Source organism: Lagopus muta, chromosome 1, assembly GCF_023343835.1.
Source record: "Lagopus muta isolate bLagMut1 chromosome 1, bLagMut1 primary, whole genome shotgun sequence".
Classification (NCBI taxonomy): Eukaryota; Metazoa; Chordata; class Aves; order Galliformes; family Phasianidae; genus Lagopus; species Lagopus muta.
In genome coordinates, this window is record NC_064433.1 from 60,822,877 (window position 1) to 60,846,833 (window position 23,957).

At 44.2% G+C, this 23,957-nt stretch overlaps 1 protein-coding gene across 4 annotated transcripts; it reads left to right on the forward strand.

The window, feature by feature from the left end:
- The first annotated feature begins 1,064 nt into the window (after positions 1-1,064).
- IL17RA (interleukin 17 receptor A) lies at positions 1,065-23,520 on the forward strand. Of its 4 annotated transcripts, none has more exons than XM_048945512.1 (13): positions 1,065-1,310; positions 7,460-7,484; positions 8,878-9,024; positions 10,393-10,517; positions 11,431-11,557; positions 13,735-13,782; positions 13,866-14,023; positions 15,294-15,371; positions 15,799-15,874; positions 15,961-15,975; positions 16,809-16,910; positions 17,930-17,971; positions 18,579-23,520. In XM_048945512.1, the coding sequence occupies exons 1-13, from the start codon at positions 1,182-1,184 to the stop codon at positions 20,075-20,077; spliced, it is 2,571 nt and encodes an 856-aa protein (XP_048801469.1). In that variant the 5' UTR covers positions 1,065-1,181; the 3' UTR covers positions 20,078-23,520. The 4 variants fall into 4 exon arrangements, with proteins under 4 accessions (XP_048801469.1, XP_048801475.1, XP_048801483.1 ...); XM_048945518.1 differs by having other exon boundaries at positions 18,582-23,520; XM_048945536.1 differs by lacking the exon at positions 1,065-1,310 and adding an exon at positions 6,388-6,681.
- Positions 23,521-23,957: the final 437 nt, after the last annotated feature.

A 23,957-nucleotide genomic window follows, 5' to 3' on the forward strand; every position in this document is an offset into this window, starting at 1 on the left:
TTGTAATGATGCCCAAGGTATGACTCATTCATAACCAAATAGTTACCATTTTCTCCACAGGATTCTCTTTTATTAAGTGTATGCATCAAAAGAGGAATGCCTGCAGCCTAAACACCGTGTAATTAATCTCTACATAAGCCATGAAGCTAATGGGACAATAATAAGTAACGCATTACACATTTACTTTTCAATCAAACAAATTTGTTCTAACAACACAGTTATCAAGCCATTATGTTGTAACGCCAGCTGAGTGCTGCACAGAGTGCCACAAAGTGCTTAGCCAAAATATGCTGGCGTAAGATCAAGTGCAAGAAAAAAGCATGCTTTTTTTATTTTATTATGTGTATATTTATATTCCCCAACTTGCACACAAAGGCTGGAAGCTCAAGGTTTGTTGTTAGGTAGTGGTGTCACACACCGGTTGGAGCCAGGAGGTGATCTCAAGCCATGGATGCCACCACCAGCATGAAGAGCTGGAGGACAGGACAGGACAACCAGAGCTCCCGTGCCTCCAGGCTCAGGCTTTTGAGCAGTCTTTTGTCACCACAAGCCCAAGGATGCACCATGCCCTTGGGTTGATGGTTGGACTGGATGATCTTAGTGGCCTCTTCCAACCTTAATGATTCTGTGATTCTATGCCCTCGGCTGTTGGTGGAGCAAGGCGTGCAGCTCCGCTCTGCTGCCGGCTCACAGCGTCTGGGCTTTGTGTAAGAGCCACGTGGAGACTTGGTGGTGAAAGCCACTTGTGGGTGTACCGCAGAGCAAAGAAAGGTGTGAAACTGGGTGAAACCCGTGAGACCGCCGGCAGCAAGCATTGCACAGCTTCCTTCGAGCCGACTGCACGCAGAACTGCCCAGAACACTTGAGTACACAACCCTGTGTCGGAATGCTGCCTATAACTACGACACTTTTATCGGCGCACGCTTTGCTCACGACGTTCTCCTGAAGCTGGAGGACGGCACCCCACAGGCAATCCCCGCAGCCCTGTCCCGCAGGCCGCAGCGCAGCGAGCAACCCTCCGCCCCGCCCTCCCCTGGGCCGCACCCCCAGCGAGCAGCGCGGAGTCCCGGCCGCACCCAGCGTCCCGCCCCGCCGCGCAGCCCCTCCTCAGGTGCGGGTCGGCCCCGCCCGGCGCTCAGGTCGGAGCCCGGAAGCCCCGAGGTCGTGGCGGCGGCAGGGCTATGGCGGGCGCGGGCCGGCCGGGCTTGTCTCCTCCGCTGCTGTTCCTTCTCGTCCTTCCCGTGCCGCCAGCGGCCGCCGCGTTGCGCTTGCTGCTCGGCGCCGCGCCGCCCTTCACGTGCTCGCAGCCGGTAAGCGCCGGGGAGGGATCGTGGGGAGCTCCGGGGCATCTCGGGCCCGGGGAGCGTGGGGCTGTCGGGGCCCTCTCCCAGAGGCAGAGTGCTGCCGCTCCGAGCCCGGGGCCGGGCCTCTCCTGTGCCGGGCACTGCGGCCTCCCGCTCCCGGCCTGCTGGGAGGGACGGGGATGCCGCGCTGGGGAAGCGGCTGCTCGGATGTAGCTGTATTCCTTTGCTGCGGCGTGGTGCGGCTATGAATGGGTCTGTGAGCGGTTTGCTTCTTGTAGCGCAGTCCGTCTTCTGCTTCCTGGAAGGGCTGTGTGCTCCCAGCTCTCGTGAGAAAGGAATTTCCCTCTGTGTGTGACATCAGGGTACGTGTGGTCAGCGGCATGGAGAGAGACAAGTCCCATCTGCTCAGTGGCAGGCTGTTTCAGAGCCTTGTGCACGCATCACTGAGTGAAGCCTGCAGCACAGTATCCATCATGTCGTGTAGAAATATTTTCCTGTCCCGCCCGCATCAGACCGACGTTGTGCTGAGTGCTGGGCTGACAGACATGTCCTGTACTCCTGGTGCCATCTGCCTGGCCTCACAGGAAGCCAGGGCCCCTCCTAAAATGTGACACTCTTCATCTGTGACCTTCTCCTATATTCATTTTCTGTCTTTTGTCTACTCAGTCCTTTCCTGAAGTTTGGTCACACTCTTGTTCCCATGTTACCTGATCTCTCCTCTGCTGCTTTATGCTCCTGTGTGAAAATGTCCCCTTAAAAGCAGTTTCCACATTTTTACTTTGGGCTGGGTGTTGTGAAATTACAAAGTGAAAGCTCTTGGAAAAGGCAAAGAGCACATTACAAAACTGCATGGGCATCCCAAACACTGTTAGTCACACAGAGCTTGAAAGCAGCGCAGTGTGTAGTTCCTGCAGTCCTTGATGTTTGAACTGACCATCTCCCTGGCTCTCAGTTTATTTCTTTTAAAGGGAAGACAGACCACTGAGCGCAGCGAAGGACTCCCCAGCGCAGCTCCAGCTTTCAGAGGGGAGCTGGCTTAAAAACAAACCTGAGAGCAGCCCTGCTGAAGGGAACAGTACTGCTGCTGACACACACATGCAGAAGTGCGACTGACTGAGGCTGCGGCAGTTGGTAGCCGTTTCCCTTTTCTGTCGGTTGCAGGGAGCCCCTCCTGTGGTGTCAGAGTTGGGCTGGGTGCTGAGACCACATCCTCCTGCTCACCCGCTGCTGCCAGGCGTTGAGGAAGGGCAGAGTGAGCAGCAGCAGATTTCCAGCAAGGGGCAGAGGAGTGAAAGTGTCACAGTATCAGTATCACAGACACCTTTAATTGTAACAGAAGTAAAAAAAATGCTCAGTAGCAGGAGCCCAGTGTATTAAAGTGTCAACAAATGCACTTAATGTTCCTTATTCACCACTGCTCCATCCAGCCTGTCTGGCTGTAGACTAAGCAGCAGGGCTGCGAACAGCTCCTTCCAGTAACTGTTACTGGAATGTGTCATCTCCAGGGAGGTGGTGCTGGCTTTCCTCCCCAGGCACAAACACATTCCATCTGGCTGTTCTTCTTGAGTGCCCTTCGTGAGGCACTGTACCTGGTGTCAGCGGGATGTGAGGTTTGTGATAGGTGTGTCTAGTTGGGTGATGGGAGTTACTGTTGTTGGTTCAATGATATTCACTAAGTCTCCAGAGGAGATTGATGGTGATGCATGTGAGGAAGCCTTTACTTGTGCCTCTTTTACAAGCATGTTCACTTTGCTTTTGCTATTGACCTTCTCCTATTGCTTTCTGCAATAGTTTGCTGTGTAGGATAGAACCACTGACCTTGCTCACAATTAGAGCTGCTAACATAGTTCTGGATTACTTAGCCTAAAAAGGATCAGTGATCAAAGCTACCAAAACATGATATAAGAATACACTCAAAGTAATTTTAACAAAGTAACTTCAGCTTTTGAAGTTGGATTCTATTTTGCTTAGGATTTGTAGAAGAGAACATTTTTCTCTATAGCTTCTAAATTAAAACACATACAATTTGTAGAAAATAGTTTTCCATAAGCCTTAAATGAATCGTTTTACAGTAATTATTGGTTTTATGTGTTCACGTCCTATTGATCTCTGCTGCTTTGAACAGACAAATCAGGAAAGGGAAACTGTAGAAGACTTCGTATCAGACAGGCATCAGGAGAGAGGCAGCATGGCCTGGAGGTGAGAGGCAGATCTGGAGAGCTGGAGCTCTTCCCACTCAGCAGTTGCTCTTTAAGATAAAATTGGCTGCCTGCCCAGCTTACTTCAGTTTCTTGCTAGTTACCACAGCATCCTGCTGGGAAATCTTGGCCTCCAATTATTTTAGTTGAATTGTTATGACGTGCTGCTGTTATTCAGTTTCTCATATGTTTCAGATCCATGTGATTCTCCTTGGCATATGGTTTGTTCTTCTCTGATGTCAAAAGGAAGAAAAAGGCTTGAAAAAGTAAAAGAAACAGTTGTTTGGCTTTCTGTCAAATATGGCAAGTAAAACAGGAGGAGTTGGCCGTGCCTGTGCTCCTCTGCCAGAAGGTTCCAGGCAGCACGCGTCCCTGTAGCTTCGCTTCTTCATCTTGAGACGCAATAGGAAGTATGGGGAACATCTTAGTTAAAGCCTCTTCTGTACCAGCACACACACAGCACCCTGCCTGGCTGCAGGCTCCGTCTCCAGCTTTTGTGCAGAGCTCTGCATTTGTTCTGCCATCTCCTCCCATTTGCTTGCTTGTCTATCCTGTGCAGCCTGACATGTATTGGCTCTGTCAACGCTTCTAGTTGTGTGTGGGCGAGCAGAAGCAACCATCGCTGTAATTGTATTTCTGTTGTATGATCTGAACTTGTGTTTGCTCATGGGGGGAAACTAGGTTAATTGTTTCTGCTGACTGCAGCTTTTCTAATGCAGTCTGAATGAGCAACTGCATCAGATAAGGCTGAAAATCAGCAGTATTCCCCTCCAGTGCTAAAGGGGTAGCTCATGCAATTCTAGAGGTAATTAACTTGTTTTACTGCAAAACTGACTTATTTTTGTCTTTAATTGCCTCCTGGTTTTTAGCTGTCATTCTCCGGAGTTACGTTCTTTTGGTGTAAAGTTGAGTCAGCATTGTGGCTTCATCTCCTGTTGGTTTCCAGTGGCCAACAGTAAGGATATGCTGACTGGATTGATTCTTCTTCTGGGTGTTCAGGGCTGTTGGGTCATCCCTGTACTGCCTTGGGGCTGGGAAAGGAGTGGGCCAGTGCAGGTTGCCCTCTGGATAGAGGGTCCTTCCCTTCTGGTGGCAACCTTATTAAATTCTTAACTACTAACAGCATAGTAAACCATCATGGTTGGTGTGTATGGGGTGGGAAAACACTCTGATAGCTTCTTGAACAGGACAAGTTTCGAGCTACAAGAGGGGAGATTTAAACTGGATATAAGATGATATATATATTTTTTTGATGATAAGGGCAGTGAGGCTCTGGAATGGCTTGCCCAGAGAGGTGGCGGATGCCCCATCTTTGGAGACACCCAAGGTCAGGCTGGACAGGGCTCCGAGCAACCTGATCTACCTGTGGGTGTCCCTGTTCATTGCAGGGGGATTGGACTAGATGGCCTTTAAAGGTCCCTTCCAATCAGACAATACTATGAAAAATCATTAGGTGGGTCTAGGGCATGGTGACACCTTGTTGTTTGTCTCAGTAGAAAATCAGTGTTGAAAGTTTAAGCCATCTTAATTGTCAGACTTCAGTTCTGAATTATCGTTAACTGACTGAGTGTTCCGTGTTCAGCTGTTCTTTTTCAGAGAACACCAGAAAGGGAGTAGTCTCATCCTGGAAACGCTTCACTCAGGGCAGTATAACTGGAGGAAGAGTCCACTGATCTGTTGTGCTGGTTCAATGTTCACACTGATAATGAAACAAAACAAATTGCAACTGTTGCTTGGTTAATTGTCTTATCTGCTGATAAACAGAAGCACCAACATGCAGATAAAAGCAGATGGTGGTGCTCTTCAAGCAAATAATGCGTTATAATTTATATAAGGACTGTATCATGGGGCAGTTTACAGTAAGTACTGATAACTGAAACAACAGGAGGACAAAATGACTGAGTAATAATTGATAGCTTTTAACAAAAGTAATTAGGTTACAAACCAAACCCGTTGATTGTATCCCATTATTTTTGTTGCTCTGCTCAGCCCATCCCTCTGCTCACTTGCTCCTCTTAGCCACCTGGGGAGAGCCAGAGGGTCACAGAAAGGAGACTTGTGGGTCAAGCACACAGTTGTAAGGAGCTGCATATAGAGGAGCGAGGAGGTGCCTCAATGCTGCACGAGCACTGCTTGGCTGTGGTAACTGGCACTACTGCCATCACAGATTCCAAATGCAGCTGCTGTGAGAAGGATTGACTCCATCCCAGCCAAAACCAGTGCACCTGTTTATGCAAGTGGCACTGTCACTTTGAATAATTTACTTAATATACATCTTTCTGTGAAGGTAGCATGGATAATTTTGTCACGGTTCACCAGCATTTGCTTGCTTGCACTCAAGGTTGTTTCCATTGCCAAATGTTTCCATTGCAGATGTTACATGAGAGTCTTCCAGTAGTTGAAAAAAGAAACCAAAAACTATAGCTGATTTCAGAGATACAAAGTTGTGATAACATTTCTATGAAATATACACACCATTTTTAAGTACAAAAAGATATAAACAGTGGAGGATTTATCTGCAGTAGTTAAGTGTGGTGTAGCTGTAGGAGTAGTAGTTCAGACTAAGTTGCTATCTGATATTCAGATTATCAGGGTATTTCCTCCAGTTGTGGTTGTTATGACCTTTATAGTCAAGTTCCTTCTGGCCATTTTACGTGTTGGCATTAAACATATTGATTTATTTTGCTGCCAGTTACAGTACAGATCTGTTGCCCAAAGCAGGGCACTGCTGTGTGCCTCTTGGTGCCACTTGTCCCAAGGCCCCATCTTGCAATGAGAAAAGCCCCAGCCTGGGGCTGGGGTTCTCCCAGTGAGCTCTGAACCACTACTCCAGAGCTGAAACAGTGCAGGAGAAGGTAAGGGTTCTGCCTGCATAGATTTATATTTAAATATGCAAGGTGGCTGATTGGGCAGATTTCTTCCTTGTGATTGAAATGAAATGATGGTTTTCTGAGCAGTAATGAAGTTGATCAGTACTACGTAACATAAATATTGCACTGAACCTTTCTCAGTATATCTGTATTCGTATATTGAAATAGTCCTCAAGCACCTGAGACAAGTGTTTTTATACTGCCACTATTTATTGCAGTGTGGATGTGTTACTTGTGACGGAAGCTTGAAGATTTACACCTTTGTGTTGTTTCCACTTGCATAAAAGCCTGGAAGAGATGTTCAGTTTGGTTGGTTGGTGGTGGTGGTTTTGTTGGTTTGTTGTTTGTTTTTTAAGCACAAGGACATTAATGCTGAATCTGCTTGCTTTTTGCTCAAGGTTTGAAAGAGAATAGTTGTGCTTGCTGAAATATGACCGCTGATGACATGTGTGCTTTTCCTGAGCTAGCAGAGCTGTGTTCTCATTTGAAATAAACAAGTGGTCAGTGTGGCTGGTGTGATGTCTGACTGTACCTGCAAGCCAAGCCCCAAGCACACCTTGTATTGGCCATAACAAGCTGCACAGAGCTCAGAAACAACACTGCCTTGTCTCATGTCATGACCACAGTGCATTGAAAACATCCCCCTTCCTTTGAGGCAAAGGAAGAGAGTGGGAGGAAAGCTTGCCTTCATCTTGATCTGTGTAGTCGGCAAAAACTTTTCTTATCACTAGGATCACATTACCAAGCTACTTCACATGCTTTTTTCCTACTGATGGTGGGATCTGCCAGCATAAGCAAAACACGTGGGGAAAAAAAAACATGTGGAGAAACCAAGCAGAGCCCCCATCATCTCCATGTGAATGTGCAAGGCACGCGTCGGGTCATCGGGCAGTGGCTAAACCCAAACCTGAGCTTTGCTTTTCTGCAGAACAACTTTATGTAGATGTGTGATGGCTGATTCTGCCAGCTTGTATGCCTTGCTATTCACTAAATTGCTTTCCTCCCGCTACCACAGAGAAGCAAACTATTTTCAATTCAGTTTCTATTTAATGAGTAATATGCTTTTTCTTTTTCCTTCCCCCAACAGGATTTAAAGTGCCTCGTAGGAAATAGTAAGTCATGTTTTTCTTCATTGCCACGTTCTCATCAGATCAACCCTTTGTTTTTTTAACTGGCTTCATACAGAAAGTCCTTCCTGCTGGAGTCAAAGAGATGTGAAGCAAAGCATTGCTTGGGGAGTCTTCAGTTTGATCCATGATCAATTCCAGCTAAAAGACAAATGGAAAATTGTCTCTTTCCCAGGGTAGAGTTGGAGTGTGGGAAAAAGCACGCAACCCAACTTGTTTAGTTTATTTTTAAATCCAAGAGAGCCCATTTTTAAAGAAATGGAATTTGAGGACAAGTTTTTCAGTACATGTTCATTTCAAACTATTACTTGTATGATAGTGCCCAATGGAAAACTATTGAGCTAATTTTTTTTTAAAAGGGAGCATGAAGATTTACAGCTGAGTGTAAGGAGTGTATATTACTGGGTATGAACTGGAAAAGGAAACTGAAGTTGTTGTAGGTCACAGACTCTAAACATTTTTTGCCAAGAAAAGGGGCTGGGTGGGATGGGATTGGATCATATTTCCCATTGGCAGCTGGGCATTACAGTACAGCCTGGAAGCACAGCAAAGCCAAACTGCAGCTCCACCATTAGAATTCTCCCTTGATTGAATTTGGTTTAAATTCTGGCTCTTGCCACCATCACAGATCTATTTAAAACATTCAAGCAGTAACAACTTCCCTCTTGGAGCTCCTCCTTGACTTGATAGCCTGGTTCTTCCTGTGTTGGTGCTTTACTCATACTCAGCAAAGCTATTTTTAATGTGCCCAGATGATCCACTTTTGTCCAACATTTCACTTATCGTATCCATCTAATGCCTGTCATACTTGATAACACTTTCTGATGGGATTACAGGCCCTGTTTTCCATAACATTCTATTGACTGACATAAATTATTTTTCTGTCCAGAGGGCTCATTCCTTTAGGAAAGGCAGTGCAAGAGCAGTCACTGGACGCTGAAGTCAGATGTGTATTCAAATGAGAAATAAGGCAGTTGTTCCAAAAGTTAATTACACTGTTTAAAGAACTGCTTGAGTACCTGACGTTATCACTGGAAAGCTTGAAATGAGTGCTGATGTTCTAGCACAGTTCTGTTTCAGCAGCAAGATAAGAGCTGTGGGAGGTACTGAGTAAAGTTACCTGACCCAACGAGGCTAACTGTGATCATCTATTAATGGATTCCAAGGAAAAGAGGAAATACAAGTTACCAGAATGCCTGAGTTGAGAATATTACAGGCAATTTATAAATTATTGACGTGCTGAAAGCTGCCTTTTTGAACGGTGAAGCAATCTATTACTCAGATTTGCCCTCTGAGTAACCCTCACCCAGGCAGCAACTGCAGTTAAGCAGACTTTATTCCATCCTCCTCTGGATAACAGCTTTTATTTGCTGGGCAGGTACCTGCATAGAGAGGAGCTGGCTGCAGAATCAGACGTGGACACCCTCTGCTCCCAGTAGCCTTGATGTGTTCTCTGATGTTTTCCGTCAGACAGATGGAGAGCTGCTCCCAGTGCTTCGGATAGAGTGGAAGGTGGCCACCGATGGTAAGCAGAACAGAGGAATGAGCTGTGGTCTAGGAAGGACAGGGAGGAGAATTATGACTTGAAGACTTTTACTGATTGAGCTGTGGAAGGACAGCTTGAAATCTGGGCTTTTGCTGCTTTGCTTTGCTTTTGCTTGAGGGGTAGGTTTGTTTTTTCTTGAGGAATGAATCAGGATTTGGGGTATGCTGGGGATTCAGAAGTTTAAAACACTCCCATTAGCATGGATAATGGCACTTAAAATGGGAAAAGCAGATGAAACCTAACCCCAGAGTGACACGTACCATTACCACCATAGCAAGGAGGAAAAAGAAGACTTGTGCTACAAGCTTTGCAATAGTACTGACTGCTGCAGTCTTACGCAGGAGAATTACATCTGCAAACTGAACAAATGAGAGTCAATTTGAGAGCATGCAAATATTAATTCATGTGCTGTTAACCCAGTGCAAATACCTCTTATTTAGGGTAATCTAGTTGTTGTAACTTAAATTTCCTGTATGCACATCTGTCTTGGTAAAGAAATAATTGACTTATTAGAGTCTTAACGAGTACCAGTTAGTCAGGTTTTCTTACTGTCCAAATATCTGATGAATTTTTAGTTTCTATATGATGTTCTGCATATATGCTCTCATTCATATTTTTGCAGTTATTCAAGATAGGAAACAAACATGCTTAATTCTGCTTCTGCAGGATCTATATCTGAGGGTAGTATAGAGCTGTTACCTCAGCATAGCTAAGAAGCAGGTGTGCCTCAGGTAACCCAGAATCACAGAATCACCAAGGTTGGAAAAGGCCTTCAAGATCATCCAGTCCTACCATCCACTTACCACCAGTAGTACTCACTAAACCACGTCCCTCAACACAAAATCCAAACGTTCCTTGAACACCTCCAGGGTCAGTGACTCCACCATCTCCCTGTGCAGCCCATTCCAGTGCTTGAACCCAATCACTTGGTGCAGCCATTGTTATGAACTTGCTCACTCACTGGGATTGTTTATATCAAATAAAGCAAGATTTGCTTTGGTACCAAAACCACATAAAGCAGTATTGAAAGGCAGAGTTAAATACATCACCAAACAAGCCGAGAATTTCCAGGGTGCCTAGAGGATGCAATTGCCTGGCTGCTCTGCCCCTTCATCAGCATGGATGGAGCTCTTGCTGTGCAGGACAACCTTTAAGCTAGTAATGGTGTTAGTCAGCCCTGCACACTTGGTTTTTAATAGCCAGTTACCTCTGTGCTGAGATCTCCAGCAGCTCGAAGGAGTAAGGCTGCAACAAGTCCAGGCATAGTGATAATCTCTGTGGGGTTGCAGCCTTTGCACGTGCAGCTGACAGGAAAGGGAAAACACGTCTCTGTCTGTGTGCCTGCAGCTAGCATCCGCTATCTCCGAGGTGCAGAGCTGGCTGTGATGCAAGTGAGCAGCAATCAACAGATCTGTGCCCAGTTTGAATTTCAGAACAACTTGCCTCTTCAGGTCCGTCCAGATGGAGGCCGGGTGAGTGCTAAGGGCCCTGAACTACCATGGGTTTGGTTCTGCTTTTCTTATCTTGTAGCAAGCCTACCTTTTTTTTTTTTTTTCCTCTTTATGTACAGACTGGTTAGTCAGAAGAGTTGGCATAACAATCAAGATATTGGGTCTGAGGTCTGGTGTCATACCCATTTTGTTCTACGCTTGCATGTATCCATCTACAAGCTGCTCTACTTAGTTTCCCTTTCGCTTTTACTGTTCTCTGAGTTTAAGTAGTCGCTCTCAGTCCGTACCACATGTCACTGTTTTGGATGTTGCTTAAAGCAAACAGTTGTGGGAGTTTTTGCATTCTGTTTGGCCATTGTGACTCAGCCTCCTTTCAAACTCAGCCTTTCTTTTTAAGTCAAGTTCTCTCTTGTACTCTCTTGATGGAGAGGAAAGCACCAACCTGGTCCTTCCAACTTGTGCTTGGTTTAGGGAGCCCATCAGAAAATCACTGAGCACCCCACATCTCCTTACTGGAGAGAAGGATTTTGGAGTTTGTTCCCTATCACCTAGAACTGGGCCAAAGTTCATTTACCAACTGAAGCCATTCCCTCTTCCAGAAGTTGAATAACTTCACTGATATGTGGAAAACAGCATAAACTTAGTATTTGTGTATATATATGTAAAATGGCCAAGTACAGAACTCCACACAGTTGTTTGATGTGAGATCATTGTATCAGCTCAGAGATTCCTAAGAAATACTTTTTCCCTTCATTCCAAATGTAAGAATTTGAGATAGACCAGAGGACTGATACATTTAATAATTTAATGCGTTTGAGTTGTTTTCTACAGTCAAGCTTTGGAAAAAAGTTCATACGAGACAACAGAATGGGGCAGGACCTGTTAATTTCAGTTTCTTGACAGCAGTCTCATTTTGAGTGTGTTTTGTTTTCAGTGGAATTTCACTTTTAACCGCTTTGAGGTGGAACCTGGCCAGACTTACCAAGTGACTGTCTACCACTTACCCAAACTGAGTGTAAAGGGAGACTACAATTGCAAGTCCGTGTCTCTCACAATGCCTGGTAAGAGATGCTGCTCTGTTTTCCTTAGGCTTTGAGCTTAGAACTCTGTTTTCTAGCTAATGGACCTGTTTTATTGTGTTTCTTAGGTGTTTCTTTTTCCCACAAACTAGGCCCATGAACTGTGAGCAGGTTTGGTAATAAAGTAATAATAATATTTTTCAGCACCAGTGCAGCTGTGTTATACAGAGAAAGGGAGAATCACTGTGTGATACAGGCTACCTTAAGGGGGGGGGAAAGTCAGTGAGAATAGATCTGCCCAGGGTCACTGGTCTTCATGAGAGCTGGTGATGCAATGGGAGTGGGGCCTGGAACAGCAGTGTAACACTCCTGCACATACAAAGGCAGCTCCTAGGGGGAGGATGAGTGACTGGGAGTGTGCTGGCTGGGATGGGCGAACGGGGAGGGCATGGCACAGCAGTTTGAGCATGCACAGGGCAGACTGCTTTCTTCTTATCTGGGAGCACTACTATGCAGCGCTCTGTTGAAACAAACAAGGTGACCAAGTGCCACAACAGTCAGGCTGAGGCAGAAACCCAGACAGAGGGGCCACAACTTTTCTGGGCTGACACGTGCATCCAGATGAAGCACCTGAGAGACAGAGCTGCCTAGACCTTCAGTTGCATGGAACTTCAAGACTCGAGTTCCCCAAGGGCCTGAAAAGGAGGAGGGTTTCATGGGTGCAAACCTGCCCAGCTGGATGAACTTTTTGAGCAGGTGGCTAGCTTGCGAGAGGAAATCACCAGGCTGATATGTATCAACTAGAGAGAGAGAGGTTGATGCTATCATGCAGTGACATGGGCAGACCAACAGCACTGTCTTAAGTCCCAGAAAGGGGAAAAAGATGAGCAGGCTTCCAACTTTGTGGAGACAGATGGTAGAAACATGCAGGACGAGGGAGACTGGACCATACCTAGTTGCTGTTTAGAGCAGGAGGAGGAGCCTTCCTCTGAAATTCCCCTAATTAACAGATAAACAGATACAAACCTCTTAGAATAGAAGAAGAGGATGTGGATAGTCAATCCACAGTCTAACAAATTTTAGGTACCTGAACTTTGATTTCAGAGGTATAGTTAGATAAGATTTACCAAGAAATTTGATAGAGCTGACTGCTTGATGCTTTCTTCTATATAGGAATATTTTCCTATGACTAAGAAGAACTTGTTTTCCCTGAAGATGGGGAGCATCTTCAATGCTCTGGCTGTATTAGCTACTTTATAAATACATTCTATATGTGGTTTAAAAACTGATTCATAATTTCTTTCTTGCTTATAGTTGGCAGTATGACTTTGCAGTTAGAAGATATGATGTACATGGTGTGGCAGTCAGTGTGTGCTGGAAAAAGTGAGGGGGCATTCAGTTTTCAGCCATCCTATCCTTATTGTATGTGGTCATACTGAGCTCTTCTGGTTTTATCCTCCTTCTGTTCCTCAGAAACCTAATGCATTGTGTCAAGGTCAGCAACTGCAGGGAGCTTTGCTGATTAGAGCATACTTGTAAATTACAGGGGCCTAAACTTGAAAGTTGGAAACTTAAGATCCATAATTTTTTCTTTCAGCTGTTTAAGCAAGCAGTTGTAGAGAGTTCTTTTGATTTGTATTCATGCCTTGGAAGAGGGTTATACTTTAGGCTGAGAACTGTAAATTCCACATTGCTAAATGTTGAATGCATAACTCTGTATTAGTGTTTGAAAAAGGTCCCAAAGAGGCCCTGGCCAGTCTGCCAAGTTAAGCTCGTAGAATTATAAAGAAGAAGAGAATTTGGGTTTCAAAGAAGACACCAACCTACTAATGACAGAATGTGACAGAATACTTTTGAAGGAAGTTATGGCAGTGGTGCTTTCAGTCCAGAGATCAGTATGAAGCTTTAATTCTACTATGACCCCAACTCTACCAAAGCCCTCTCTCAGAAGGAGCTGTCAAGTATTACTGTCATTATAAATACTATATGTTTTTAGTCTTCTCTTGTTAGTATCTCTATAATGAAAAAACCTAGCATCAGTGGAAGGACTAGTTTATGCATTGTGAAATGATATTTCTCCTGTTGAAATTTGCTGCTACTTTGGAGCAAAGATCTACTTATCAAGGTGTGTCTCTGGCTTCTGCTAAGAAAAAGGGTATTTCTCCTAAACAGCAGTACAGTGTTTCTGACTAGTCACTGATGGTGTGTCTGTCTTGCAGATTGCAAGGACTCTCTGATGAAAAGAACCACCCCATGTGTAAAGACAGGTAGGAATCTGTCAGAGGCATGGATGTCCTGTTGAAATGCTTTTGACATTTGAGAAACTTGAGAATACTTCCACTATTTCCAGGCAGTCTGTGGGAGCCCAAGATCCAAGCTAAAAGTCTAGATGATATAACTCTGCTTGTGAGCTTTAACCCATGGAAGGAGCCAACCCGATACCAAATTCATGTGACCAGTTTCCTGAATGAGAGGAAGTGTAAAATGATCACACGTGATGTCACAGAGGTAATTACCTTTCTAAATGATATCAATTATATCTTCTGTGGAAATTTAGACAAACGTTTCTTTAACAGTTGTTAAAGGAGTTGGAGCCAAGATGCGGGAGATGTAACGCATGCACTTGCACAGCAATTTCCAAGTTCTTTTCAGATTATTATCTTGCCTTTGAAAAAGAGAAATTTCTATCAGGATCTTGATGGTTAGAAGACCAAAAAGATGTTCTGAAAGATTTGTTTTTTAATGTGTGAGGCAGAGTGTAAGCACCTGCAGTGGAAATGGAATTTTGACCTACGACTCTTCAGCCTTTATTACCTTTGTCAAGCTAGCACCTGGGAGGTAGGACTAAATAAGTTAACCAAAACCAAGGTACAAAGCTTTGATAAATCGTTGAAGTAGTTCATTAAAAGTGATGGTATGGGGAGAGTTGGTGGTTTGGTTGTTTTTTGTTTTGCTGCGTTTTTTTGTGTTTTTTAAGAACAAGACACTCATTTGTAACAGGTGTTTCAATTAAACTGTCAATCAGTTCCTCCAGTTCTTGTGACCTGTGTGCTTGAGAAGCACAAAGCAGATGCAGAATGCCTTTTGGCATAAGAAACCTCCCCTTTCAGGTATCTGATGGAAGAGAGGTACTGAATATTTGTTACCAGTCCCCACCCTTCCTGAGGGCAGGGCAGGTAAACTGGCATTCAGCTTGCTTAATTGTTCCATTTCTTCCATACTTGAAGTTTTCATATTCCATGTACCGATGAGTGTCATGTTGTTAGAGCAGGTACAGCTGTGTGCACACTTTCCGGACAGAGATTAATCAACTTCAGTTTGGAGTATATCTTTGCTGAGCAGTGGAAAGAACATATTTATGTTATTATTAAATTGATGAATTCTCAACAAAGGACAAACTTCTCTGTTGTGGTGCCAGTGGCAGCAGTGTTGACAGCTTTTTTTAATTAAACACATGAGAAACACACTTTAATTAAACATCTACACGTTAAATAACTTAAGATAGTAACATTGTTAACTTAAGCTTACAGTTTCTTAACATATTTAAAGTTATGCAACGTACAGATTTGTTTCCTGTTAACTTGTGCAACCTCAGTGTGCTATCTTAACAGTGTTACTATGTCAGTCACACGTGATGGTGGCCAGACCTTTTTTAACAGTAATTGGAAATGTCTGTGTCTTTGTAATGCTTTGTATTCTCTGCTCAGCTTCTTTTCTTTTTTCCTTCTTTCATTCCATTTTCTTCTCCTGTCCATTAACTCATATCTGACTTTTGCAGGGCGAACTGCAACCACAAGCAAATGTCACAATCAAAATGGAGAAGAACTTGAAAGCTTGCTGCAACTACAAAGTACAGGTACAATCTCACTGTTGTCTCTATGTTATTCCTTCCTCAGCAAGGCAATGTGTTAGCTTAAGAATTCTGTATTTTTCACACGGTGTTTTGTTCTGAGCTATTACCTACATCAGGGAAATAATGATTATGGCAGAAAGAACATTTTATGAAGGTCTTCTTTGTAGACAGTGGCTTTTCCTTAGTGTAGGGTTGCCAAGTCTGAGTTTAAAGTGGGAATGAGAGGTGCACAACCACAGAAGCTCCCTGCCTTGTTAATTCACAGTGAGCAGTGTAAGAATTCTTGATTAATCTTGTTTTCAGAAGGAAAGTGGGAATTCTGTCCCCCTGTGGTAAAGTAAAGGGAATGTAGGGGCAGAGGAGAAAGTCAAGCTGGAACAGAATTGCTTTTAAGAATAGCTTTTGTTTTCTGAATTTATTTTGCCTGCAGATTCAGCCATTCTTTGCCATCTGTGGTACAGACTGTCTGAGGCACTCTACTTTCATCCCATGTTCACCAGCTCCAAGTGAGAATTTCCATTTCTCTAAATTACCTTCTCAATATTTTGTATGGAGGAGAACTGAATTTTAACATAACTCTTGTCTTTTGCAGGTGTGGGCCCATCAGGTAAGGTCTCCTAATACCCTGAATCATCTCTTACTACTTCTATTGTCATTTCAAATAACAAATGATCCTCCCTGGCCCAGTGCTGGGAAATGTCTAGTTGTACCACTGAGTTCAAAATGAATTGTATTACAGTTACTTCACAGCTTTAAGAAGGCAAGTATTTGTATGCAGCATAAAACATAGAGAGCATTTTTTTGAGATACTTGCATAAAATTCCTTGAGAAATGCTTTTGACAAGACGAGTCTTAATATAAAATACTTTCTGTCACTTTGCCTAGAGTGTTTTTTTTAATTGTATAATATTAAGCAGCTTTTGGAGAGAATAGCTTGCATATATTCATTTCTACAGATGTCAAGATAAATCATGTGCATAATGGTTTGACATCCTTTTTTGGCTGCAGTGACACCTGATTTTAAAAAAAGCACCTGTAGTTTGAAAAAAATTCCTCACCCAAAATGTAAAAAAAAAAAAAAAAAAGACATTTATTTGGAAGATGTGAAGATGTGCTATGCAGAACAGGCAGGACGTGGGCTGCGTACCTATCGAAGCTGGGTAAACATTTCTGTGTAGAGAGAAAGATTATTGGTCTGTGTTTTCTATGTGTTGCACATACAGTTCTTTGTAGAACAAGTTTGTGGTGCAAAGCAGCATCACAAAAGCAGGATGTCGTGATGAGTGACTGTGGTGTGGCCTGTTGTAGGAGGGAAGTACTGAATTACCTGTAGTTTTGGGCAAAACTCCCCCTTGACCCCCGCTGCTCAGCAAACTTCTGTTCCCAAGTGAAACTCTGTATTTGTGTAAGCAATGTCTGCATGCTCTTTTTGTACCACAGATGATATGATGATATGGGTGTACTGGTGTATCACTGGGATCTGTGTGTTACTGGTGGGATCAGTCATAGCAGGTGTCATTTGTATGACCAAAAAACGAGCAGGTAAGACTCATACCAAGTAGGAACAAAAGACTTGGCGCTAAAACTACTTTTCCTACGTCTGTAATTATTCCTCTGGTTTTTTTCTTCCCACTTTGATGTACTGCCGCTGAAATAATGTCAACGTAAATACTTTCTTCTGATCTACATCATGGGATTTGTAAGATCTTAATGCTATCCACCTATCTAAATAAACTTCAATGGATTATGCTGTCTGGTACTCCATTTTCATATAGATCTTCAGAGCTTGTGAGGGGAAAAAAAAACTTCATAGTTCAGCCCTTCAATTCCCGCAGATATCTACAGATATCCTTTCCATTTATTTTTGCTCCTATTTTATGCAGGAGTTTTACAAGACAGAAGCTTCCCATTTGTCCAGACTATAGTCTTCTGTTCCACCCAGAGTCTCTGCAAAATTCCCTTTCTTACTTTTTTGAGTTTAAGTAATGTTTTTCTTCTTCCACATTCACTGAAAAACACGACACAAAAAATATTTGTTGCACAGACTGGAGAAGTGAGCGATTAAGAGCTAATTCCTGGTCTATTATGCTATGCTATCTATTACCATGGAGCAGTTATCGCAGGAGCATGAGTGATGGGAAATATTTTGGAATATTTCTTAATATAAAATTGATCTGTAACACGTATTTAGGGACATTTTAGCTAGCTGGGTAAAATTTTAAGTAAGCCTCTTAAGAAAATGCCATCTCTACAGCATTAAAGAGAGGTAGAAGAATGTTTGGGGGTTCTGTACTCCTCAGATCAGGGGAAGATGGAGAAAATTGGTTTTGTGTGCATCTCTTCTCTTCACGGAGAAATGTAGAGAAGTAGCAAAATTGGTGGATACAAGTCTTCATTCATTTAGTATATTTTGTATTAGACTTTTTCTTCCCTGGGTCATCCTTCTGGTCCCTGTTGCCTTCTACCCCATGCAGTTAAAGATTTTTGAATGTGGCCTTTGGAAGGGGGGTTAATTTTATTTCTTACTTTCAGTACTGACAGTGACTTTCTCTTTCGTCCAGGACACCGGCGAGGAAAGTGCAGCCACTATGATTTGCAAACTGGTAAGTTGTGCTGCCAAATACATGTAATGTATTTTGGAAGTCTCACAACTGTTCAGAAAAGGCCTCTTCTGGACTCTGCTCCTCTGTAGGTGCTTCTCAAAACCAAAATGTGGCCTTGGGATCTTCCTGGTTAGTCAAAAGACACTTTGTAATAACAAGTAGCATCAGACAGAGAATATGCAAGTTGGAATGCCGTCTTTGGCAGATGGGAGATAACTGTTTTGTAAAGTGAGTAACCCAGCTGAGGCTGTACTGGCAAAAGAATCTTTGATCATCTAAGCAGTAGCAGCAGGAGATTGTTCTGAGGTGCACTGAACTCCCCAGCAGGGAGCATAGCTGCAGGTGCAAGCCTCTTGAAGCCCATGTGTTTTACTTTTGTGTGATGAAATTTCAGAACTACCCAAAGATCAATATAAATCACAGTTCCACTGTCAGGACTTTACTATAAAATTTTTACAGTAGTGTGTTGTCTCTGTATGTTGCCAAATTAGCTTCAGAACTGCTATTTAGTGTAACCTTTTGTTAATGTTCTTCTATGTTGATTGCTACTGGTTGGCATTGTTACAATGTCAGGGATGTGCTTGGGATTAATATTTCTGTCTTTCAGCAGTACCACCTACCAGCCTTCCTCTACCACCCTTAAAGCCTCGAAAGGTTTGGATCGTGTATTCTGCCGATCACTTGCTCTACGTGGATGTGGTGTTGAAGTTTGCTGAGTTTCTGATGACTGTCTGTGGCACTGCTGTAGCCTTAGATCTGCTAGAAGATCATCAGATCTCAGAGTTTGGGCCATTACCCTGGCTCACTCGACAGAAGAAGGAAATGGAAGAACTATCCTCCAAGATCATAATCTTATGCTCACGAGGCACCCAGGCCAAATGGCAAGCCATGCTTGGGAGCGCACCTGTGTGTCTCAAGCAAGATCAGCAAAAGCCAACTGGAGACCTGTTCACCCCAGCCTTAAATTTGATCCTGCCAGATTTCAAGAAGCCAGCCTGTTTTGGAATGTATATAGTCTGCTATTTTGATGGGATAAGTAGCGAGAAAGATATTCCTGATCTGTTCAACGTCACATCCAGGTACCAACTGATGGACAAGTTTGAGGATATTTATTTCCGGATTCAGGACTTGGAGAAGTTTGAGCCTGGGCGCATCCATCGAATCCAGGAAATCACAGCTGAAAACTACATTGATACCCCTAGTGGTAGGAAGTTGAAAGAGGCAGTTCAGAAGTTCAGAAACTGGCAGACAGAGCACCCGGACTGGTTTGAGGCTGAAAGCATCAACCTCGATAATGATGAAGAGTTGCAGTCCCTAAACAGAGAGAGCCAGGTGGATTCGTTGCTAAGTGAACCAGGTGGAATTGTGAAACAGCAGCTGCACTTACGAGAACCTGACCCTAACTGCTGTTATGTCATTAATCTCCACATTCGTGAAGGTGAGAACAGAGGTTGTATACTACAGCCTCAGCTTAATCTCTGTGGAGATCCAGCTTCTCAGACTCTGATTGATCCTTTGGATGAGGCTGCTCCAGTTCAGAGAGTGGAGCCAGTCTCTTCCATGGAAGACAAAAGTATTTTTGGCCATCATGTGCTGAGTAATGAGGACTGCATGGAAGGAGTTCATCTTCTGGAAACAAGTTTTCCAATGAGGAACGACATCATTCTCCATGGTGACTGTGATGTTTCAGCAACAGATGACCAGAGTCCTGCAAACCTCTCAGGTGAACTGAGGCACCATCTGAATGGGCTTATGTACTCTCTTTATCAGCAGAGTGTCATTCCTTCAGATCCGTGTTTCTGCCAAGAGGAGGCTGAAAAGCAGCACCAGTTGATCTTTGAAGACCAGTGCAAAGACCAAAGACAGTCAGTGCAGTCAGACCAGGGTTACATCTCTAGGTGTTCTCCTTTGCCTCCTGATGACCCTGTGGAAGAGGAAGAAGAGGATCAGGAGAATCAGGTGGTTTGTCATGAACTCTCTCCAGAGGTCTTGAACAGTCTAAAGAGCCTCCAGCAGCAGCTTTTTTTCCAGGACATTCAATGGAGCTCTGAGTCAGGATATCCAGCAGAGCTGATGAAGATGAGCCCATCTCCAGAGGACTGTTAGGCTCTATCTGGGACCTGCTCCATCTGAAATACACAGATGGAAGGTAGTATCGCATCCAGCACTGAAACTGCATTTCCAATGCCATCCTTCTCCTTGTATTACATGTGACTAATTGGTGGGATCTTCCTGTCTGCTGCAGAGAAGCAGGGTTGCCCAGCAGTTGATGAACATCTCTGCTTCTAATCTCTGTGTAGAGAGAAGCAACAATACTAGCCATCACTGTGACTGAACAGGCAGTAGTTCTGCTCCTGGGGGACATGTATTATATTGAGCCCTCACTGCAGAAAAATAACCTTAGCTCATCCACTAGTGCCTTCAGAACTCCCTCCAACTGTAATGATTTTATTGCACTGAACAGAAAACAAGGCCAAGAATCAGATTATAGAATTAGAATGGCAAACTTTTCAATGCCAGCTTGATGGTTTTTTTTAGTATATATACATATATTTTTTTAATAATGTGTTTAAAGATGTGTGCCTTAAACTTCAGCTAGGTTAGGACTGTCTTTACATAGTCACATAATGGGTTAGGTTGGACCAGATAAGCTGCGGAGGTCTAACACCTCTGCCCAAGTAAGGCAACCTACAGCAGATTGCCCAGGCCCATGTTCAGGTTGCTTTTGATTATCCCCAAGCAGTGAGACTCCACAACCTCTCTGGGCAACCCTGTTTGTTATTAGCTGCACAGTAAAGAAGTGCTTCCTGGTGTTCAGAAGGAAACTCCTGTTTCTGTTTGTGCCTATTGCCTCATGACCTGTCACTGGGCACCAATGAAAGGAGCCTGTCTCTGTCGTTTTTTGTACTCTCCCTTTATTTATGCACGTAATGCCTAGAATAGAGCAAGAAAGAATGGCCTCAAGATGTGTCAGGGAGAATCATATTAGGGATATTAGGGAAAAATTTCTTCTCTGAAGGAGTGGTGAAGGATTGGAACAGGCTGCTCAGGAAAGTAGTGGGGTCACCATCCCTGGAGGTGTTCAAGAAACGTGTAGATGTGGTACTAAAGAATGTGGTTTAGTGGGCAGTGTTGGTGGTGGGTGGTGATGATGGTTGGACTAGAAGACCTTTGAGGTCTTTTCCGACCTTAATGATTCTGTCATTCTACATAGGTAAGATGGCCCCCAACCCTTCTGTAGGCTGAACAGACCCAACTCAGCCTTTCATTGTAAGAGAGATGATGTAGCCCCTTAGCCATCTTTGTGGCCCTTCATTAGACTCTGTCCAGTATGTCCATGTCTCTTCTGCACTGAGGAGCTCAGCAGTGAACACAGTATTCCAGGCATGCCTCCACCAGTGCTGAGTAGAGGAAAAGCTTTATCTGCTGGCAGTGTTTTGCCTAATGCAGCCCAGGATACCTTCAGCCTTCTTTGCAGCAAGGACATGTTGCTGGCTCATGCTCATCTCAGGGTCTTCTAGGATTTCCATGTCCTTTTCCTCAAAGGGCACCTAGCCTGTCCTGCTGCTTGCAGTTGTTACTCTTAAGGTACGGGGATTTGCACTCCATGTTGAACCTGATGAGCTTCCTGTCAGCCTGTTTCTCTGGGCTGTTGAGCTCTCAGAATGGCAACAAAGCCTTCTGGTGTATCAGCCGCTTCTCCCAGATTTGCGTATCTGTGAGCTTGCTAAGGGCACGCTTTGCCCCATCATCCAGAATCACAGAATGGCCAGGGTTGGAAGGGACCTCAAGGATCATGAAGCTCCAACTCCTCTGCCACATGCAAGGCCACCAACCTCCACATTTGATACCAGACCAGGCTGCCCAGGGCCCCATCCAACCTGGCCTTGAACACCTCCAGGGACGGGGCATCCACAACCTCTCTGGGCAGCCTGTTCCAGTACCTCACCACTCTCTCTGTAAAGAACTTCCCCCTGACATCCAACCTAAATCTTCCCTCCCTCAACTTAAAACCATTTCCCCTTGTCCTGCTGTTATCAACCCTTTCAAAGAGTTGATTCCCCTCCTGTTTGTAGGCTCCCTTCAGGTACTGAAAGGCTGCAATGAGGTCACCCTGCAGCCTTCTTTTCTCCAGGCTGAATGAGCCCAGCTTCCTCAGCCTGTTTTTGTATGGGAGATGCTCCAGTCCCCTGATCATCTTCGTGACTCTCCTCTGCACACTCTCCAACAGCTCCCTGTCTTTCTTGTACTGGGGGTTCCAGACCTAGACACAGTTCTCCAGATGGGGTCTCACGAGAGCAGAGTAAATGGGGACAATACCTCCTTGTCCCTGCTGGCCACCCCTCTTCTGATGGAGCCCAGGATACCACTTGCTTTTCGAGCCAGATCCTTAATGAAGATGTTAAACAAGATTGGAGCCAGTATTATCCCCTGGAGTACTCCTAGTTACTGCTTAGTTAGACTAAACCACTGATTGCCACCCTGTAGTCCTAGCCACTCAGCTAGTTCTTTACCCGCTTTTGAAGCATGTTAAACTGTCTTGTACTTCCTCAGCTTGTCTATGAGGATCTTACGAGGCACAGTATTACTGAAGATAATTACTGAGGTCTTAATGAAGTGCAGGAAGGTGGTATCACTGCTCCCCTCTCATCCCAGGTTGGTCATTTCATCATAGGCACTCATCATAGGTCAGGCATGACTTTTCCTTGGTGAATCCATGCAGACTACTCCTGGTTTTCTTGCCCTTCATGTGCCTGGGAATGGTTTCAGGATGAGTTCCATCAAATCCCAAGGGATCAAGGTGAGGCTGACCAGTCTATAGATGCCTGAGTCTTCCTTTTTGTCATTCTTGAAGATAGGACATTTGCTATCCTCCATTCTTTAGGCTCTTCTCCCAGTTGCCATAGTCATTCAAGGATTATCAAGAGGGGCCTCACATTCACTTCTACCAGCTCCCTCAGCACTCACAGGTGAATCCCATTGGGGGATGGGATGGCCACGATTGATGAACATCCAAATTGCTGATGTATTCCCTGACATTATCCAGAGCAAAAATGAGTGTGAGATGTTCTTTGTGCAAGTATAGACACAAGCACAGGTATTGCAGGCTAACCATTGTGAAAACACCCTCATAATAGGTTATGGGGTTGATCCTGCCAGAGCAGTGATGCTGTCAATTCCAAGATTGATCTTGATGCACTAGGAAGACTTATTCCATGCAAGTGATCCTCTATTGGCCCATGTAGCACTGACTGAGTAGCGGACTAGTTGGAGCCAGCATTTACTGTAGGTATTGTCACACTTTCTGCAGTCTAGCCAGCTGGTTACAGTTCATGAGATACAAGCACCTCCAAGCCTTTCTGCTTTGTGTTCAGACAAGCTTGTCATCTTCCTGTCCTTCTAAGTTTACTTGTCAAGAGATTTTGAGATCATGTTATTTTGGCTTTTTAAAAGTCTGATATCTCAAAAGATAATCTGCTCATTTGACTTGCAACCAATGTTTTATTATGTATATTTTATACTTTTGTTTATGACTTGTTTTTTTTCCTTAAATTAAAAACAGGAATGCTTTTGGATATATTTACTTAAATACTTGTATGTCCTCAATTGTGCCTTAATCGTTAGATAAGGATTCCTTCTGGCAAAATTGAGACAGAACCAGAACCGGATCAGCTGGCAAGCACCAAAACATGCCTGGAAGGGACAGCTGAGGACCTTTGTATATGTGGGAAGAGCATGTACCTTCCAAATGGGCGTTATAGAAGTTGAATGCATGTCATTTCTGCACGGGGCCTGGACAGTGAGGCAGAGCTGTCAAGAAACACTGGCTGTCTCTGCAGCAAAATGCTCAGAACACTGGGTACTGCATGCAACCAAACTTGAGATACTATTGCTCTACAACTCCGTGAAAGGTGGTTGTGGCAAGGTGGGGGTTACCTCTTCTCCCAGGTATAGGATGAGAGGTAATGGCCTCAAGTTGCATCAG

What these genes read in the sequence shown, in the direction of transcription:
- IL17RA (XM_048945512.1), top strand. Translation starts at nt 1,182, where the DNA reads ATGGCGGGCGCGGGCCGGCCGGGCTTGTCTCCTCCGCTGCTGTTCCTT. An exon ending in TCCGTCCAGATGGAGGCCGG is followed by an intron (nt 10,518 to 11,430) that starts GTGAGTGCTAAG and finishes TTTTGTTTTCAG; the next exon opens with TGGAATTTCACTTTTAACCG. An exon ending in CGTGTCTCTCACAATGCCTG is followed by an intron (nt 11,558 to 13,734) that starts GTAAGAGATGCT and finishes TCTGTCTTGCAG; the next exon opens with ATTGCAAGGACTCTCTGATG.